Source organism: Strix aluco, chromosome 14 (assembly GCF_031877795.1).
Source record: "Strix aluco isolate bStrAlu1 chromosome 14, bStrAlu1.hap1, whole genome shotgun sequence".
Taxonomy (NCBI): Eukaryota; Metazoa; Chordata; class Aves; order Strigiformes; family Strigidae; genus Strix; species Strix aluco.
In genome coordinates this window covers 18528877-18551093 of record NC_133944.1, presented here as the reverse complement: position 1 = coordinate 18551093, position 22217 = coordinate 18528877, and the positions used below count along the sequence as shown (strand labels likewise).

The 22217-nt window shown below is 35.2% G+C and overlaps 1 protein-coding gene across 10 annotated transcripts in view; it reads right to left on the bottom strand.

The window, feature by feature from the left end:
* Positions 1-22217, bottom strand: part of FTO (FTO alpha-ketoglutarate dependent dioxygenase) — a 257836-nt gene that overhangs the window by 87325 nt on the left and 148294 nt on the right. The window contains exons 9-12 of one of the 10 annotated variants that reach the window (XR_012625144.1): positions 13334-13417; positions 13083-13129; positions 5054-5207; positions 4190-4231 (exon numbers count right to left, since the gene is read on the bottom strand). The exons of 4 other annotated variants lie outside the window; for them this stretch is intronic. Coding sequence is in view for 3 of the 6 variants with exons in the window: in XM_074839989.1 (XP_074696090.1) it covers positions 13115-13129; positions 13354-13417 (79 nt within the window). In the remaining 3 variants the exon portion in view is untranslated. Of the gene's footprint in view, positions 1-4189; positions 4232-4999; positions 5208-11202; positions 11284-13082; positions 13130-13231; positions 13418-22217 lie in introns of those variants that run through there. 5 more of the 10 variants (XR_012625143.1, XM_074839989.1, XM_074839988.1 and 2 more) reach the window with 5 other exon arrangements.

Here is a 22217-nt window from a genome sequence, read left to right as displayed (position 1 = left end):
GGGGATGAAGGGAGAAGTAGATGGAAATTCCCTGCAAACTGAACACGCTAGAAAAGCTCACTCAGAGACATGAATTGTCAGCTAGAAACCAGCTAAATGCTTCTTATTCCTAATGTCAAATAATGGTGCTTCTCATTGGCTACAGAGCTTCCTGAATGAAACGTGGATTACTGAAGTTGTAAAAGTCTTAGAATGGTATTTCTCCAGCAGAAGATTCAAAATCCAAAATTTTCAAATAAGTAGTGTTTTTTTTTCTACTGCCGATTTCTGCAATAAAATGCACAGCATAATTTACCTTCCTAAATAAGACACTATTTCCTCCCAGTTAGCATCAGTATCAAAGCTAGTCTTTGGTTATCACCATTCAATAGCGTATACTGTGATTGCTAAGTCCATTGGGGTTTCATAGCTATATTTGGATGACAGCAAATTTTATTACTACCCCATACAAATACATGCCATACAAGTACATGTGGAAACACATATTTTGCAGTTTCCTAAGGCAGCCAGAGCATTCTTAACATGCACATTTATGCCAATTTTCTTTTATGTTTTGAATTAGTTGTAACCATCGTTGTTCAGATGACACAGAACAGAACAGACATACTCTTTTCTCTCACAACAGATCTTACTCTAGTAATGCAATACAAATTCTACTCCAGCCAGATAGTGGAGACTTCCATTTTTGGGTCAGTCATCATTTGCATGTTATACACACACTAAAGATGTATATTTTATCTCTCAATCAGTTCATATCGGTACATGAAAGACACTTCCTAGAAATTCTTTGATACAGCTTCTGATTCATGATGTATTTTATGGAAGACATATTTTAGGTTGTCTGTCCTTTGATTTCCCACAGAAACTAATAAATAATCAACAAAAATATGATTAAAGACATTGCTTGAACTCTCAGCCAAAATGAATACTAGCTAGTTGAAAATCTTTCTGATCCAAATCTGTTTATCTTAGAAACAGAATTCTAACTTAGGTTTTAAAAAGCCTGATGAAGGGTGGAGCTAAGTTTTGACATGATATTTCTGTATTCAAAATATCTCTTGAAATAAGAGGGAAAAGGTTATAAAACTTCAAATTATAGAGGGATGAAATAGAGCTTAATAAACTAGAAAAAATTATCTATAATGGCAATTCTCTAAAAAAAAAAAAAATCCTTTGAAATCTTATTCAACCAGTACTTGATGTGTTCTTGTGGACACTGCTTTAAGACTTTATTTAGGTAGCTATAAGATCATGGCCAACAACAGAGAATAGATTAAAAATAATCTAATTTATGTCTGACTTCCAGAATCAAAAGGGGAGGACAAACTAAAACTAAAATTTCAAACTGAGTATTTCCTGTAATTCAATTCTCTCTAAGTCCATCTGTTTACCTAAACCTCTATTCCAAACTTTCCAAACTTATTCAACAAATTAGGAAATGGTCTTATCATGTGTTTATTTTCAGAATATACACAGGACTTCTTCCTTGTCTAAACTTGCCTTTACAAGTATAGGAAAAAATACAAAAGATCTGGTTAAAGAATATATTTTATTAAAACATATATGACCTCTAGCCTTTTTAAAGAAGTTATTCTCATATAGGCAAACCTGAGATACTTTTATAGACCAGTTATTGCTATCTGTAAGTGCTCAAGATCTGACACATGAACCTTATATTTTGTTACGGAAGAATAGTTTTAGCTCAGAGGAACATCAACTAAGTTAACAGAAGTGGAACCATCAAAGGAAGGGATTCTTTAGAAGAAGCTGAGAAGTACTAATTACAACTTTCATTTGTTTTCTTACAACAATATTGCTAATTGACTAATAAGAATTTTAAAAAGTTTTACAACTCAGTTTTAAAACCCAGTACAATAACTACAACACTCAATAGACATATTTTTGTCAATTCTATATTATGCTTATCTATTTAGCCTATCTATAGATTTTAGTACTTTGGAAAGAATTACTAATTATTTAAATATTTATAAAAATGACAGCAAGTGTGATTTAGGCCTACATTTGGAAAAGAATTGAAAATGTGCAGATGATAGTTTTCTGAATAGTTGTTTTTTAATGAAAATAAAACCAAAGTTAGTGCATTGGATATATTACAAAAAAATTAATTATTTTGCTTTTGTTTTTAATGTCCAGCAAGAATTTAAGCTTGTAGGGCAAGTCATCCTATATATCAATGTACTTAAATGTTAATAGGAAAATAAGCTTTCCTGCATTTTCAAATTTCAATTGGTTCTCAGCTTTGAATGAATTAGTCACTGAACTGAACCATAATGGAGGAAAAACTCTCTCTGCATGCTACTATTGCTGCCAAAAGCCAGCTTAGCATTTTAGCAGACTTGCTCCAGGTGTTTAACTCTTTCAGTTGTTTGACTTTAAAACTTCAGCTGTAAACAAGTGTGCTGCCTGATTATTGTTGTAATACAAATGGGTTTCATCGATCTTAAGAAGTCTGCACTGACTGTCATGTTTTTTTTTATATATTTATTTTAAACCAGAATAATTCAAATATAAATCTCAGTTTTTATTCATTTCCTTACACTGTTTTTTTTAATCCTACTTTAACTTTTATATAACATATTTAAACTTGCCTTTATATTTCTTAAGAACACAGACCTTTACTTCACTATATAAATTCTTTTCCAATAGCTTTTCCACAGGGTCTGAGGAGAACAGACAAAACTATGTTTTCTTGTAGCCTTCTCTGCCAGTCCTTCTCAGCACTTTTAGCAGGTAGATCTTGCAGTAAATTTTACAACCGGGCAAAGAAGTCTCCATAACTTCAAAATTTAAGGTAGATCAGAAGCAATTTCTACTTCTTAAAAGCATCTGCAGTAATTATACAAACATGAGCCTAAGTAGATCAACAAAATGCCTCCTTCCTCAAAGCCACATAGATGCAGCATAGAAGTACCATGTCCATAAACCTATAAAACCCATATGCTGTTACTTAGTGCTCCAGTAAGACAACTTTCTCTGTTCATGGTAATGAGCATTAGCAGTTTAGAAATTTTGGTATAAAAAGCAGATGCCCAGAAAAAGCTTAATTTGATTTAGATGAGCGATGTAACTCTAATATGTGACCTAACATAGGGACTGGGTTTGTTCTAACACTAGCCAACAAAGATTGACTTGCAGTCAATCTTCACCGTCTTCTGTGGCAGGACGACCTCACAATTTAGAGAGTGTCCCCTGCAGTACAACTGTTTACAGAAGACTTCAGATGGTAATAGCTGAGTGACAAAGTTTGCACATAATCAGCAGGAACTAGTAATCTTTCAACCCTTGTTTATTCTGATAGAAATTCAAAATACAAGAAGTTCACAAGCAGGGAATATGCAGTGTTCCCAAGAACTCCGTTTTACCAACAATATTGCATTCTTAGTACCCTTTTCATCTGATTTCAAGCAACTATATACTCAAAAAACAGTTTTCAAAACCAGTGCAGGCAGTGTCCAACAAAACACAAAGATTAAATTAATCTTTGTGCAGAAAACCCGTCAGTGTGTCACACTATTAATACGGTCTAAAAATATATAGAGCTGGCTTTTTTTGACAAAAATGACATAAGGATTTCTATTTATTACATAACTGACATGCTTGGCTTTTTTCCATCTTCTGTGCAAACATGGTACCTTTTTTCTCCATAGTCTACAGGCGATATAAAAAATGGTTTCACAGACTTTCGAAGAAATCTTGCAAGGGAAATATGAGGATTTAGGTAAACAGAGCAAATACACCTCTATAGTAAACAGTTTATGCCTTTGAAATGTTTTCATTCATTACGTAATTTAGGGGAAAAATTAACAGCATTGAAACACTGTCACAACATTATTTGCTCTAGTGAAAAAAAATGATCTAGCATTACTGAAAGATGATCTGACATTTGTCCTTAAATGAAGAAACACAAGTTTAATACCTCCTGCTGAAAGGACATTCATAACAAAGCATCTTAACCCAGCCTCAGTGCACTAACACATTTCACTAAAAATCTTTTGATTATTGGTGTTGCTCCCAGTATCCTTTAAACACAATATGTGAGTGTAGTGCAACCATATCATTAAGCTTGTGAGTAAATGTGATTTTAAATATACCTTATGCGTGGAGGCTGGAGACATCTATTCTCCTGTCTGTACAAGCTGCTCTTTGCAGTTAGGTAACTAATGCTTTCTCACATTTCACGAAGAGACATCCAAACTCACTGAAAGAATTCCTGAAAGGAGTACAACATTGCAGCCAGAGCCCCCAAACCAGAGCATGAACCACAGAAAGATACAGCCTTCTCCAATACATTGAACAGCTTCTAGTTTGTAGTTTAAAAAACAATTAAAAATTACAGAAAGCACAACTGTCTGTCTATGCGATCTCAGCAACCACTCTATGGGTTGTTTTGTCCCAAAACTGTGTAAACTGAATTTTAAAGAAGATTTCTCTCTCTGTGGAAGTCCTCTGTGCATATTTCATATCACTTATGGTATTTAAGGGGAAAACATGAACAACATGAGGTGTCTCAGTACAACCGGCGCAGAACTGAATGTCACATATGTTGGCATATACAAGCACAAGGTAACGTCTAAGAACTATTGTCCTGGTTTAACCAGGAAAGAATCAAAAGGATTTCCTAGCAGAGAATGCAAACAATTGAAAGAAGCTGATTAAAAATTATTTTTGTGCTACTTATACTCAACAACTAAGTGTATAGGAAAATGTATATTTTCAGTTTTCTATATGAAAGTATAGGTCCTTTATGAACCATTTTACTATAAGAATTTTAATTCAGCTTTACCTCGAATACTCTATACTTGCAAATATTTAAACCAGTATGCATCCCACCACATGCAACAGTTGTATATAGAGAGTTAAGAGTGGTAATACAGTAGGCTGAAGATAAAGCTGTTGCAGATGTGCAAATTAGCAGTGTTAACTGGAGATCTACTTTACATAAAGAGGGAGCTGTAGGCATGTGTTACTGTGCATGAGTGATGAGTGTCAATGATGAGCCCTATAAATCGAAGTCAAACTAAGCTTTGCTTACCTATTGTCTATTTATAAGGAGTGTCCAAAGAAGGTCAACGAAGCTGGTGAAGGGTCTGGAGCACATGTCGTACGAGGAGCGGCTGAGGGAACTGGGGGTGTTTAGTCTGAAGAAGAGGACGCTGAGGGGAGACCTCATCACCCTCTACAATTACCTGAAAGGAGGTTGCAGAGAGCTGGGGATGAGCTCTTTAATGAAGTAACAAGCGACAGGACAAGAGGGAATGGCCTCAAGCTGCACCAGGGAAGGTTTAGACTGGATATTAGGAAGTATTTCTTTCCAGAACAGGTTGTTAGGCATTGGAATGGGCTGCCCAGGGTGGTGGTGGAGTCCCCATCCCTGGAGGTGTTTAAGAGTCGGGCTGACATAGTGCTGAGGGATATGGTGTAGTTGGAAACTGTCAGTGTCAGGTTAATGGTTGGACTAGATGGTCTTCAAGGTCTTTTCCAACAGAGATGATTCTGTGATTGTGTGAAATTGGTCATGTTGATACTAGCAGTGAAAGCTGACTAAAATATTAAGTTAATGCAAGATACAAGTGCTATAGCAAAAAGACAATTATCATTCATTTCAATTATTATTTTCAGAGCCATACAGAGAGAAGAAAAACATCTAACAATCAACTTTTGTAAACCAGTAACATAGTAAACTCATGCTCCTGTAGTATGATGCCAAAGTAAATATTTTTCCTTAAATTTTATATTGCTGCGTGAATTTGGTGGGGATCATTCTGTGTATATCATCTAGATTAATGCCATTATATTTAGATTTGCTAGAGACAGAACTGAGTTCTTCATTGCTAAATACCTCAGGTCACGCAACACAATACGACAACCCCTTTGTTGCTACAGAACTATTCCAGAGAGCAGAAGGACATTTCTGGAAGTTTACAGAATACCTTTTAGCCATTCTGATTTTTATTTGTCTCTTCTGGAGGTGGCTTTGGGGTACATGGATTTTCACAGGTGTATTGCTGAGTCTCTCAATACAGTCTTTTTTCCTCAGGCTACTTTACCCTTCAGCCCTGTTAGACTTTCCGTGGTACATTTCAGAGCTGTACTAGATGACTTCAGAGCACAAATTCTATCATTTATAAAGAGAATCTACACACTAGATTCCCCTCCACACCTTTGAAACTTCTTGAATTCGTCTTCAACATTTCTTTGCTACATTTCTGAAGTAGGCTAAGCTAAGGAAATCCATGACTTAGCTCCTCATTCTCTAGACTATGAATCTCCAGCTAAAGACACATATAACATTTTCTGAAAGACACAGGTGACTGATATGCTGCTGATTTTAAATGAAGGCTGAATTCTTATGCCTATGGCAACCATGTAAGTTTTCAAAAGGAAGATTTACTTCAGATCTTATCTTGAAGAACGACCAAAATTTTGACCAACTCAAGGAACTATGCCAACAGCAGCTAGCAGTGAGCTGGAGCCAAGTCCCTGGGGACTGAAAGTCAAGCAGGTGGAATTCAAGGTGACTAAGTGCCCCTTTTGTACTGCCAGCCAGCACATTCCAAAAATAGGGCACTGCACTGGCTAGGGAAGGATTTGGTTACAGCTCACAGACGATATTACTAGCACAGTGCAGGTCAGCTACTATTTGTCTCTACCAAATAATACTTAGGGCCAAGCATTCAAAGACAGTTAAGACCACACCTTGGTTTTGGGCCAGAAGGTTTAACCCCAGAATTCATTGCTACCACAAAATTTGTGGTGTAAACTAAAAGACTGTCAAAACAACATTTGCAAATGTGCTTACAAATCAAGTAAATTGTTTCACTTGCAACTACACTTTAGTGTAAGTGCAGGAGCATTAGGCTACTGATTTTTATTGTATATTTTCACACAGTTGTGGAAGCAGTACTTTGTAGAGAAGAAACTTAATTTTAAACTACCTCTTTCTCCTGGCAGGTGAAATAAAAAGCAAAATGAGGCCAGTGACAATACTCATACTACCCTTCAGAAGCATAAATAGCCTCTTCTCCACTACAATACCCCTTCCCCCATATATATATATATATATAAAGTACATATACACCCACATATATGTACAGAAACACTATATATATATATATATAGTTTAAGATGAGCTTACCTAATGTGATTTTGATTGCTTTTCCATATGTCGATATAGAGCATGAATTTTAGTTCAGTTTTATCAATTAGAACTTAGGCTTGCCAACCTGCCTAGCCCAGAGAAGAGTAAACTGTCATTTACAGGGCACACATTCTGTCTACCTTGATCCTGCATGTGCTAAATGCCAGCAGTCACCTAGAGTGGAATATTGCCGCAGCCCTTCTCTTTATATGCTACAGGATTTTCAAGCTACACACAGCTCCGCTGTGGAAAAATAGGTTGGAAAGACACAATAAGCTACCTTTATTCAAACATTTTCTCACACTTACTAGCACATACTAATCAATTTCTTATTTGAGATATAAATATACTAGTACAAAGCTGAGAAAACATGCTTTTAAATTTGTGTAACCAAGATTGTGCTGCCTCAAGATTTTGCGAGTCCCCACAGACAGATATTGAGATGTAAATGGCATGTGTATAACACCCCTCTTGCTAACTGATTTGTCAGCAGAAACCCAGAAGGTGGTTTCAGGCCTTTTGGAAAACAGGGCCTCCAAAGGAGGACATACCCCACGTATTACTGACAGCATTTACAGTCTCAAGGAGATGAGAAAAGATATCGGTCATTTTAGCCTTTTCTTTCACTTCTCTGTCCTCCCCTCATTCATAATGACAGCAAATTTACACTTTTTGCTTGCAAGCAGCATATTAAGTACAATTAAAATACAAATAGGAGAGAGTTGTCCTTGAAGCTTTTCTAAATGTTTCAAATATAACAACTGCAACCTCTCCAAGTTTAACAGTAGAGATTCCACTTCCTGCCATATTAAACTTCAAGACTTCAAGTTATTAGAAGCTTAACCTAATAATCACAAAGAAACTATTATTATACTATTAGAGAAACATCTGTCAACTGTGCTTATACTTTTTAAGAAACTATGCGTTAATGAGATGCTATGCTTTGTGTTCAGACAATGCCCAGTAGATTATGTCTGTGTCCTACAAATCCTGCCATTATAAAGTACAAAGCACAGCTTTTACATTTTATCACTCTTATAAAACATTCAACAATATTTTCTTTCAAAAAATAACACTTTTTTTTTTTTTTGGATTCGAGTAACAGCAAAAAAAGGACACCTTCTTAGCTGACATCATAGCACTACCTAAATAAAATGGATACCGAGGTTCACATTAACATGATAAACATTTGAAACACAGAATTTGATTATTTCAGGGGTCTTAAAAGGTTTTTTGAAGAGTGAGACATAAAATAAAAGAAATAAAAATGTAAAATAACCCACTCTTCTGCTATAAATCATTGAGCTGCTTTTCCCAAATCCATTAATAAAAACAGTGATTGTATTTCATGTTACAGTTATCTACAAAAGACCATTCTTAATTGCTCTTAAGGCATCATGTTTTATTTTAGCCAGGTTCACATTTTATTATAGAAGACTAATGGGGCATAGACTCCCAGCAGAACTTATTTTAAACCTTGGACCAGTCAACTATAAAAGGGGTATAAAAATAGTTATAGAGGCAAAATAAAAATTAAAAACTATAGCTAAGCTTTCAGATTTACAGGTGTAATAAAATGTGTCATAAACTTTTGCTTTCATTCCAAAGCTTTGTCGTAAGAACACGCAGAATCTTTCTCGATTTTGAAAGTGTATGTTCAAATGTTAAACATTTCTGTTTTCATTTTTAGTTTATAGTCTTGCCTGGGTACATGTAATTTCTTAAAATTTATTGCTATTTCATCAAATAACCTTGCTGATCAGAATGCAAGAGTGATAAGAAGGAGAACCATTACAGGATAATAATAATAACTTAATGGCATTTCTTGTTAATGAGGTAATAACAAGAGGCCTTCAGGCTTTCTGCTTCAAAGTTTATTTAACCAAACTACTTTTGTTATTATCTTATTAACCAGAACCGTCAAGTTGTCATTGACTTAATAATCATTCGAAGACCTACTGGATTCATTTATCAAATTAGTTAAGGAATCAAATAACAAGTTAGAGCTAAGAACTTATAAAACCTCGCAATATTAGACAGAGATGACCTCATCTGTATGTAATACTGAGTTAGTGCTGATTCGAGACAATAGATGTTGCTATGGTGTTTGCAGCAAGATCTCTCAGAAGAGACTGAAAACCTAATCATTTAACATATGTAAATATTTTCTAGATCAAAGAAGTTAGCACTTGTATCCTTAACAATTCTAACTGCTTTATGCCATCTTGCCTACTTGCTTTTTCTTATTAGTTGCAGCTGGATACCATTGCATTTTATTTCCAAATTTAATTGTATTGATGTAGCTGAGCTGCAACTCAATTACAAGGTTCTTGATATTGATGATATGATTTGAAAAAAACGCCTGCTTAAAAGAAAAAAATCAAATTAAACTTTATTGTCACAGTGGAAAGTGATCTGAACAGTCAGAACTACCCCAGACTTGTAGGGGCTGGCTTTCTTTACATGTTTCTTAATTTTTAATCTACTCTTGCAGTTTTGAGGTCTATAATTAGTTCCAAGGTGTTTTATTTTAATGGTAAAGCCATATCTTCAATTGGCTAGCATGGTTTACCTCCCAAAAAGCTGCAGAAATAACACTATTGCCTACCATGACAACAACAAATACGGGAGACGGGGGGGTAAAAAAACCCCAAAATTTTCTACAAGATTAAGTGTACATGAATATTTTGGAACAATCTGGTAGCAAAGAGGCAAAAGGACTTGACTGAAATTCTAATGCTGGCAAGGTGCACAGTCACCCAATGGCTTTTGCTCAAGTCTAACTAGAAACTGTGGTTATAGCCACGGAAGCACCATCTTGTTCGCAGAGTGGGCTGTTCTTTGGTACGATGCTACAATACTCAGTTTTATGTACTATTTTGGCAGGTTGCATTCTCCTAAAGATAACAAATTCTCAGGCCGAAGGAGCTATGAAAATCTGTATCACTTGAACTGAGTGTAGTTTCTTTAACTGTTCTGCTCCATTTCTGGCTGTACTAGAATTAACCAAGGCAAATTATTCATGTGGAAATATTCTTATTTTCTAGGTGAACAGTAAGTCCTTCACAGAGAAAACTGCTTCATTATGCACATACGCAAAATGACGTGTGCAAAAATGTATGTGCAATAGATATCTCTATTACCCCAAGATATCAGCAGTTGACAGGTTTATTTCTAATTCCCCGTCATACTCTCATGCCACAAACACTTTTAAATAGAAGAATCTTGAACTGGCTCAGGTTTGTTCCCAGCAGGCATACTTGTAAAGATAAAAAGAATAAGTTTTTTTTTTTCCTCCCATGCTTACTCCCTATTTTGGTGGTTATTAATGAGAAGAAGGGCTAAGGAAGGAAAGGAATGTTTAGCCCAGCACCACAGTCTGATCTTGCAGAAAAAGAAAACAAGAGCAGTCAAGCAAAGTACCTATGTTCCTATTTCTGGGTCTAAATTTCCATGCCAGGTTGTCTTTTAATGTCTAGTTCTCAAAGTTTTCCTACTCTTAATCCTTCTTGCTAAAAAATTTGTTTTGTTTTTTCATCCTACAGCTTCTGGCAGCAAGTGGTATGTAAATGTTCAGTAGCCCATTTGAACCCTGTTTCAGAACAAAACAATTTCAGTTTCTAAGTGTCTGAATTACTTTAAGTAAATCTGAGGATTTACCTATTGAAGCTTGAGCAGCTCCCTTTCAACTCTGAATGAAGGAAGAATTATGAGACTGGAGTTATTCAATGAGAGCTATCTGTCCTGGCACTTAATCAAAGGGATTAGGATTTGGAAAGAAAAGCCTACAGGTGATCCTCCAGGAAGCATACCAAGCAGTTATCAAAAACATACAAGTTCAAAGCAGCTCAATTTTCATATGTTAAAAGTATTTGGATGAAGCCTCAGGCTTGTTTCTAGGTAAAGAATTGTGTTAAAGCTGTTTGTACTTGCATACTTAGTAGACAAGGGAATGAAATAGCATGTGGTGAAGCAGTACTGGGTCCATCTAACCCTGATGTAACACAATAAATCAATCTTGTTCTGTTAGTGAAACATGATCTGATACTGAGTCCGGGTTTCAGTCCTCTTTTCTCACTCTGGCAGTCATAACAGACACTCATTTACCTCTTCAGTGAAGAAAGCTGCCATAACATAAAGGGAAAGATGTTACACGCTACGTCAAGTGCTTTAATAATTGTTATTAATCATGTAACTGTGTTCTCCTGCTTCACACAGTATTTTGAATTTAAAATATATTCAGTATCTTTAATTTGTAAGACTATTTAAAAACTATTAAAATACTAATAATCACAGTTCTGTCTTAGTCAATTAGGTGTCAATAATCAAAGTTAATGTTGAGTCATAACTCAACTACAATGATTTTATTTACCACAAGCATTACATCATAGTGGCATAAAAGGGCAGGTTAGGGACAATGAACAGCATGTTCCATTGCATTGCCAAGAGAGGAAGGAACACTTGAGTAGCAGGGTTGGACCAGCTGTGGATTCAGGACAAAGTACTTAAGAGTTATAAGCCTCACCACCACATCTCTGAGATGGCTTTCCTTGCCAACCGTAGGCAGTTAAATTTTACATGTAATGAATGGAGATACGGTTGTCCAGAAGGAGACAGAAAGAATCCACTGTACACAGTATGTTCCTACCTCAAGTCACCATAAATCATACAGCCAGTTGCCATGTAAGTTAACACTGAATCATTCTCTGCAAAGTTTACCCACACAATCTGTGAATACCAAGAGAGGTGCAGAAAGCTGAGTTATACTCAGCAGCGGCAGCTGAGGTGTTCTTGGCACCAGCAGTCTGGAAACCAAGACAGTTCTTAAAGTATGGAGTGCATGGCTTTAGGCCACACAAAAATTCTTAAAACTCAAGAGGTTTTAAATATGTATATATACACCTCTCTATATATGTATTTATACATCTCTCTCTCTATCTTTATAAATCATTATCTCAACTTGAGGGCAAGTACTTCACAGCCCAGTCCACAGGAAAGGAGAATGACACTGATTTCCCAAAAGGGAAAAAAAAATTTCCACTCAGAATGGAAGTGGAGGGGGAAATATGTGTAGTATCCCAGCTTTCAGTCTTGGTTGGTTAACACAAAATGAAAAGATAAATTCCATGAAATGACAGAGCTTGGAATTGCACGGTATATGTGGAAAAAGTACTTTAAAACTAGATGTTTAAAATACTCTATATGCTTACAAAAATATTAAGATTTGTCAGTATTTACAAAACTACTTAGTAATAATTCTTAACCAAAACTTGGACTGTGGATTTTTCATGGATAAGCCCCAGTCTTAGTCAATTTAAATAAATGAGGGAAAACAAATAAATTATGGATTTGGAGAAAATTGTTTAGAGTGGGTCATTACAGATCCTTCAGAATAATTTACACACTCCTGAAATACAAACCTGGTACCAAACGTAAACTGTACAGAGCTATCAGGCACAAGTGAAAAACAATACCATAATACAGACTCTCCGTGGCTTCCTATCATCTTTGCATTAAATTACCTGTTTAAATACTCTTCAGAGCCATTCCTGATGTCCTTATTTGGGACAAATTCACACTTAATAGCAGCAAGATTTAGCTCTAAAGTATTCAATAATGAGGAAATGAAATAAATTTAAATTTATATTCTGATTCTGGCTCCATATAGTCTCATATGCTTATGTTCAGTTGTAGAATCAGGACCTTAAACGTTCATAGGAAAAAAGTAAGAAGAAAAACATGCAACAGTTTTCTTATATGTCCTTCACAACTGTCCTCTAAAAAGGCAGAGTTATTGAACAGAAATAGATATTGAAAAAAAAAAAAAGTCTTCTAAAATATACCCTTGCTCCAAGGAAAATATACATAGTTTATTCTGAACTTATGTTTATATAAGTAAAACTAAACAAGTAAGAAGTCTTACCTTATTAGTGCAGATTTCGAGGCATTACGTTATCAAAAAGTTGTGTGCTACACCACAGAATAAACATATTAATGATTAATATTTTACTGACAGACAAATTAGCTATTCCAAAGTCTTAAAAGATACAAGTCATCTTTAGGGAACTGCCAAGTACCCTTTATATTTATAATTTTTTAAATTATTATTTATTTATTATATTATTATTATAAAAAAGAAAAAATTATATATTTCACTTAGGACTTGACTTATACCTGTATCAATGGACACTTACAATCCTGATTGTAAGTAGTGCTAGACACCATATAAACAAAGAGTAGTAATCAGCCACGAAGAGCCTACAGTCAAAGAAAGAAAAGGACAAATAAGGAGGGAAGAATTCTGTGTTATGATTATAGTAGTACAGAGACATCAAGTACCTTCCCTAAGTACCTACACAAAGACTAAGAGAAAGCTGGAATTGAATCCATACCTCTTATCTCTTTTTCCAGAGCACAGAAAACCCCCCTATCAAAGTCAACAATAGCTGAGGGCATTCAGCCCTTTGTAAGATCAACCCAGCAAGAAGTTCATCTTTCTTTAAAATAAAGCTATTGAAAGCCAAATATCACTGTCATTCATAATGGTGTAAACCCACAAAGATTCTTTATTTCAGTGGAGATCCTTAAGAGTGGAATTTGGCTCTGGAAAGAGTCAGTTATTGAAACTGATGAATTCAGTAAGGAATTTTAACTAACTTCAGCAGAGTTCCTTTGGATTTACACCAGCATAACAGTGTACTTGTACTTGTCCTTGTACAACTAAAATAAAAGGCTATACCAGTTAGCTCCCTTGCTGTCTCTCATAAAAACAGAAAGGGCTGTTACCATCACAACATAAACACTGGAATACATCTTGTGTACACTATTAAAAAAAAAAAAAAAAGATGTATTGCATGATTGCTACAATTCTATTCTTATGTCTTTTTGCCAAAAAAAAATATGGCTTTAATATAAGTTTACATCTGCGTGGTATTACATGCATGTAAAACAGATGTAACCTAATTACATTTTCATTTAAATTGCTAAATAGCTACTTAAGTAAAAAGCTAAAATAACATACAAACAACAGTTACTATAATAACAAGTGTAGTTAGAATTAAATGAAAGGGATCAAAGCTACAGCATACAAAATTTGAGCCGGTCTTTGAAAAAGATACAGTGACATAACAGTGCTGTATTGATTTACTCAGTAATTCAACGTCTCTACAATTCAGCCAGAAGACCCATCTCAGTTTAGCAGAGACACATGGAGGAAAATTCAGAGAGTTTATACAAAGACTATGGGTCTCAAAGATTAGACATACTCTACTAGAGATTATGTAGCAAAATCCCAAATTGGAAATTAGAATGCCAATGCAATACAATCAACTTGATTATAGTTTTAGGCAGACCTGTCTGAACTGGCTGGACTCAGAAATCATGTCCTAACAGTGCAATCAGAGTGTGCTTTTTTTATTTTTAGCAGAGAACTTCAGTCTTCAGAAGAGATAACGTATTTATTTCTATTTCTCTCTATGCAAACATGTGTTCACCAGAGCTAAATTTGGGGGACTAATCAAAATATAGTGAGTACAGTGGAAAGACTGGAATCAACTCCCCTGGGTCTTTAAAGAAGGGAAAATAAATCTAATTTTCATTCAAACATATTTACCAGAAAGGGCTAAAATTTCAAAGCCTGGACACAAATACAAAAGGGTAACTTGCATTGGTAAGGTACATTTAAGCGTACGCGAGATAGTCAGGAAAAGGAAGTACAAATGTAGAATTCCATATTCCTACTGTCATTCTCAGGAACTTAAGATAGTGGTAACATTCTGTATTAATATATTTCCATTACATGCAGATATCTATGGCTTCTAGTAGAGTACCACTTTAGGAAAAAAGCAATCACACATTTTCATCTGCAATAAATCCTATCTTTTAATTGCTTTATTTGTTCACACTTTGTATTTTATAGAGTTTGCCTTCTGCATGCTTGTCTTTCAAGCCAATGGTACAGACTTTTGTAGGTGGATATAAGATAGTGAAATTTGTATCTACTGTCATGAAGCAGTTATTATGTAGGTTTTGTGTGTACATCTACACTTTGCTGGAGACTGTTCTTTGTATCCTATTATTTCTGTTTACTTGTTAGGTTGCATATGACTGATGAAGGCTCAACAAGCTGATAAGCAGAGCTTTGTAGGAACACGCAAAAGCATGTCAATCTTTTCTAACAAATTATTTTTATTTTAAATAAACAGTTAAGGATATTATTAAACATTATTTCAGAACAATGCCAATGTAAACTTTCAAGTTAAATTGATGCCTTCAGTACTTGTAGGCCACTTATTACTGGTTGACTTCAATTAAACTTTGTCCTCTTTAGAAACACATTGGGGCAAGAATGATGTGCACTTGTTGCTTTGTTAAAAAAAGACAAGCCAATGACACTCACACACATGACTTCTGCACAACGAAGTGACAGAGGTAGCAGCTCTTTGGCACCAAGGAACTTCTTTAAATTCACATTATTTTCACTGTTCCCAAGACCTTAATTTTATTTAGTTGCCTTGTAGATAATTAGTTATAAAACACCTGAGTTTATGATTCTGTTTTCTCCTAATCTGGCAGAACCTAACAAATCCCCTTAAAACATTTTAGTAGGAAATTTAAGCACCCATTTTCACAACCCACAGTTTGTTTTGCATATGAACATACATATGTTCTCTAAAGTTATTGTTTGCTTAAACAGAATATCAACAAACATCCAAATTCCATCTAGGAATTGGTTTTTTTCTATGAGATTGTTTTGTTGACACTGCAAGCAGCAGCAGTCCAACCAGATTCCAGTTTGACTTGAGGTGGCCACTCCCTGACAAACCACACCTCTTGTCCTCTCATTATTGGTCCTGGAACTTTAATCTTGAATTGTTGCAAATTGTAAGGAATAGCATGGTTGGACACATGTTTCATCTACTAGCAGTCTGTAGGCAGGAGAACAAGTTAAGTAGCACAAGCTATTTAACCTTCCACCTACACAAAACCGTATGTAATTTGCAATGGAAACTTGGGGGTTGTTAAAGTGATAGGAGACACATTTGAAACAACTTCAGTTCCCAACCAGGTCAACAGAAGTTCAGATTGCTCAGCATTTAATTACAGGTACTCAGTATGTGTTGAGCTCAGGACCCAAGTGAAATTCCCATCTAGGGTCCTCAAATTCTACATTACTTAATTTTATTTTATTAATAGTCTACCCTTCTTTTGCTTTTATGCATCCAGGTGACACTGCCAGAGATTTAATATTTACAGACAATTACTTAACACATAATACACACTTTGATTCTGTACAAAAATCTGACCTTAAACCAATAGAGGAAACCAAAACGTATTCTGCCATCAAAACACAAACCAGTTTGGGGGAATATGCAAAGTCAGGAGGTAGATCTGAGTACTCCCTGTTGCCAGTGTACATCAGAAGGAAATAGGACTGCTGGAAAGTCCTATTAGTCTGTCTTAAAAACTTAGATCAAATAACATCAACAACATTAGGTGCAAGAAGGTTTTGAAGCAAAGGTTTGGTCTCCTGAATCCTTTATGTTACCTAGAACAAACAGGAGTCTGGGCTGATGACAGCAGGCTGCTGTGATTGCAGAAATTCCTGGCTTTCAAATACCTAATGTTGCACAACTCTCATTTTGTGCACTAAGGCTAAGTACATATAGACTGAAGTACATTTTTACATGTTTTGGTATTAGACATGGATTGACTGGAAAAAAGCTACATTTATCTTACAGCCGCACGGCTTTTTCTTTGCTCATTTTAAAGAAATTAGCTTCATTAAAAGAAACATGAATTAACTTGCCAGGCAGATGTTATTCTGGTGGTTTCTTCTGTGCGGTCTGGACAGAATAAATCATCTTTCTGAAAACTTCCATTTTCGCATAATACTGAAGCCCTATATTACTATTTATAGAAATCTTGTGATCTTTAGTAATAAAAGGAATTCTGTGTGTTTTTTCCATAGGAAAAAAGCAACAGTAGTTACTTTATCATGAAAGGTTCAGTGTATGCAGTAATACACATTAGAACACTGACACTTCTAAAGGAAGAACCAGCCTGTGACCCTATTTTGAAGTGTCAGTACAACTTTAGTGCTTGCATTTTAAAATATTTATTCCCTTCATAGATATTTTATGTGTAGATCTCAGTCCCTCAGCAGTAAGTATTCTTGTTCTCACATTAGCAGAAGCATAAGACTAACACGATGCTCTAATATGAAAGACTGTCCTTCTTGGAAATCAGATCATCTTCTACTGTCTTAAAGTCAGAATCAATGGCATAAAATCATGTGTGCATTTGGTGATGGACAGATGTAGAATCATAAACATGGAAATGCAAATTCTTCACTGAAATGCTGAAGAAACACTTCTTTATATTCTTGTCTGTGAGGGAAATATCCTTTGTCTTGAATTATTTTTATGTTTTGAGATAATTTACATCACTTTACAATTTAGCTCTCTATATATTATATATATAATTGAGGAAATTATACATAGCTCTGTAACTTTTGGGTTTTTTTGAATGGGTCATACAGAAGACTATGATTATCAGAAAGTCAAAAAACTGACCCAGTGAAGATTGGTTTTTTTTTCAAATTACCAAGTCATCACACTTTCAAGTGAGTTTCTCCCCTCACAAACAATAATTACACTTCTGAATTCTGTCAGAACTGAAGCCAACCGTTCTGCACAGAAATCTGTTAACCATGAATTGGTAAGTGCCAGCATAGTAGAGCTGCCATTTTTTTCTGTAATACCTTTTACACAATTAAAATCAATACTGTCTGACAGCATAAATCAGTACCAAGAAAAGCACTTCACCTCCTAACACAAGCTGCCTTTCGTAACATAAGAACAATTCAAGTTTCCCTCAAGATACGTATACACTTTTGCTCCTTAATGGTCAGTATACTCCAGTAGTGTGTCTTTTTTATCATATTTTGTGTCAACTAACTACTGACTTCCCCCTTCATGTTCATGCCCCTTTTCCCCCCATCTTTCCTTCTCTTTTCTCTCACTCATCATCTTCCTCCTTACTGGCAAGGCCCTCCCAAAACACTAATGTTCATTATCGTGAGAAAAAAAACCCCGGTATTATAGATCTCAACTTCCTCTTCAATTTTTACTTCAATTTTTATTTCTCCTATATGCATTGAATGTCAGTTTACTACCATTGTTTCAAGTTCCTCTCAACTTCCTTTCTGATCACCTCAGCTTGGTCCACATTTTGTTCACAGAAATCGCTTGCACTAAATGTTGTAATACTTGCCTTGAAAATTTTTAGAGCCTTTCCCATTTGCATTCTCCTTTACATCTTTATTGCCCTTAATCTTGTTGTGCCCACAATCCTTAAAATCTCTTTGTGTCTGAGCATTCAAGATTCATTTGATATTCCCTCCCACATGCCTCTAGCAGGTCTTTCTTCTCCCACAAGCCATTCTTTGTCCACTCATCTCTTCAGATGACCGGTTTCTTCATAGAGCGTTTATGAACTTATCCTTCCCAACATACGAAACTCTTTGCTCTCTATTGATTTGACCCCACTGCCAAGCTTGCTTCATGTCCCTGACATCTCTTTGTGACTTTCTTATCAATTTAAAATTTTTAAATGACTGGTCCATCTTCTACAGTCACTTGAGTCCCTGTTTTTGCATGTTGGTTTAAGGAATTCAGAAAATTACTTCATGCCACAAAATGAACATACAGTAACATAAAATGTGTTACATTTAATCTTCACTAGCAATTTATTTGAGAGCATACAAATGCAATTATGAGCTGATCTGGCTGTTTCAAAAGAAATGAAGACATTTGTCTCCCTTCTTTGTGAAATTTAATATTGCAAGACATATTCCTCCTTTTGTTCATAAGATTCAGAGATGTTCCTCATGTCCATCATTCTTGTCCTTGCTCTATACTGCTTTATCTTGACATCATGCAAATCAATACTAACTTATTAGCTTGATAAAGTAAAACATGTAACTTTTTACTGAGCTGTTAGAAACTTTTCCTATATATTCCTATGCTCTGTAGATATAATGTGACTACATCCAAGATAATATGCTTTTACAGAAATGCCAGACCCAGATCAAGGAATATGTAAGAATACAAACTTTCTGAATTTTTCTCTAGAGGATGAGATAAAATACCGAAGTAACTTTACCTACTTACATTTGGGTTCTGGAACCTGTGGGGATAGAAAAGTACTCCCAGGAATTGTTTCTCTGACTGATTTGCATGTTGCATCAAATAAGCAGATACTTATTTTTCCCATGTATGCATAATGGAGAAGATGATCAATTCCCAAACTTGTAAACAAACTTGTAAAACAAATTTGGAATTCAGTCACACACTTAAGTTTCACTTGGTTCTTTATATATAAATCTGTTGGAACAAACCTCTGCCTAAAAGGCTAAAATAAATGTTATTTTATTAAACAGCACATGGAAAAAAGCCTAGCAATTTCAAAGACATAATATGGAGAGAGTAGCAGGGATAAAATGAAAAGAATAAAAGTATAGAGAGATCCTTCTGGGACCCTTAAAGTTTTATGAGAATAGCCTTAGCGAAAGATCTCTGAACGTGTAAATGTAAATTAATTGAAGAAATTGAATCTTTACCTGCATAAATTTGTTACATTTAACAATTAAAATCTATTTAAATGTTAATGATCTAAAATTTAAAATTTGCCCCCTATTAACAGCAATGAAACCCTCTACAGTTTAATCAATATTAATGAAAGAAAATTGTTAAGGCAACAAAACCTCGTGCATTAGTAGCTATTGGGGAACAGGATTTTTTTTTTTTTATTAAGTTTTCTCTAATCAGGCAGATTATAGTATCAGATAGATGCATATTGTATAAAAGAAAATCTGCAAAAGATGATTTTAAGAAGAAAGAGACTAACAATTCTGTATATGCTCTGGAAAGTCATTCATCATCAGGGATTGTTTCCTTACATACACTAGCAACTTGATATCAGAAATTGAACAAGCAACTCTTAAGAAGCTGAAGAATAACATTTGAAATAATCCACTTATCACTACCTAATACATGCCTCTTGTATGTGTAGTATCAGTAGCAAACTCACTGCACTCAAAATTGCTCAACAGCAATCGTTTATGGAAATGAAACAATTATCTGGTGCATTATGCTGTATGCTATAGTTGTGTCCTGTATTTTAATTCACCACATATATATACAATTGCTAGCAATACCTTCTAACACACACATCCTACCTGTCAGACACATCTTTCTATTAAATGGTAGTTTTTCTGCTTGTTACTTGTCTTCACCCACAAAGTAACTGCTATATGTAATTTCATACAAATACTCCGTTTTTTTTCCAATGGCTTTTAAACTTTACCTATAGGTTCTCTTTACTTTCTGTGCACAACTGTCTTATTTCCCTCCTACAATTTTCATATCTCAGGAGGGAAGTAATCTCAAAATTCTTAGTTGCAGGTAAATCCACATAAACCTTAAGACCTGATCGTGAAGTCCTCTTCAACTTAAGAATCTGCTCCTGTTCCTCTTTCAAGACTTGACTCCTTTCCCTAGCAGTAGAGGGGGAGAAGGTGTGTGCAGATGAGACCAAATTCAGGCAAAGTAAAATGGAAAACCATTACTGATAAATTTTGCTTCCTGGGAGCCAGGATGCCATTGTAGGATATTCAAAATCAATCTCAAAAGAGCTTCTAAGATTAATTTAGACATTATTGAGTTGAAGGACAGGAGGTGGAAATGGATCTACAAATAACCCTAAAGTAACTCAGCGTACAGATGCTTGCCTTTTCTCCTATAATGTTCCATCAAGGCTTTTACGAAGGCTTAAACATGACCTGGGTAGTGACAGGGTACCTCTCGCGGAGCCACCCCTATCCCTGGATGTACAGCTGTGCTGTGCCACCAGAGGGCACACACACGTGTAAATGAAGATGCCCACCTGAAATTGGATGGAATGAATGGATCCACATTCCTAGAACTGCATATCTAGGGTCTTTGTGTCCTAATACAAACAATCAGCTTTGTTAAAAGTCATAGCAATCATGCAGAGTCATTTTAAGGCATTTCTATTCAATGGCACATACCAGACTAGCCTTCACTTATGGTTCCCCAAATGACCAAAGACTTGGCCTAACAAAAAAAAAAAAAAAAAAAAAATCACATGCCAAGGTCTTCAAAAAATCCCATGGAACTTTTTACAAACCCCATGTCCTGTCCAACATCCAGCTTGAATTATGCTGCACAGTGTATGCATCTTCCCCTACAATTTGAGTAAATTAGTTTTCTTATTTCTTGCTTTACCTATTTAAAGAAGGTGCAGGCTGGCACATGATATTTTGCATTCTTTGTCAGGTGGCACAGGCTATGGGATTTTAAACATACTGTTTGTCAATCACTTTCCTTTTGAATAGTTGGATCGATACACAGCATACATTTGACTGTTACTATGCCATTAAGGACCATGCAAAATATTTTGTCTTCATAAAAAACAAAGTGATTAACTGAAAATTTAGTAACTGACTACATATGGCAATCAGAGCAAATAAGAAAGCACCAATGAACGTTAATACATTTCCATGCCTTACAAATCACTAACATTTTAAGCATATAATTAAAAAAACTCCAGACATTTACTGAAAGGGAATCTTAGGTGCTAAAACTTACCAGTTGCTATCAAAAGGCTGACTTGTGACAGAAATACACAGAACTGCTGCACAGGAGATAAGTTTTTGACAGTCATTATGTAGCTACTGATTACTGATAGTCTGGCACTAAAATGAAATGATAGTCACTGTATGCAAAGAAGCCTTCTGAACTAAACATTAATATAAAGATCTATATACCTCTTCAATGGCATATTTATAAGGAGAAGTCTTGCTAGCACAGCTCCTGAATTTAACTTCAACATAAGTTTTCTATATCCAAGGTATTCCAGACAGAATATAAGCTCATTTTAGAACAGATACTTGTGAAGCTCCTTTACACGCACTCCAATATCTCAACACCAGTATTCTGCCTAGCAAAAATATCTTCAGTGTCTTCATTCTTTT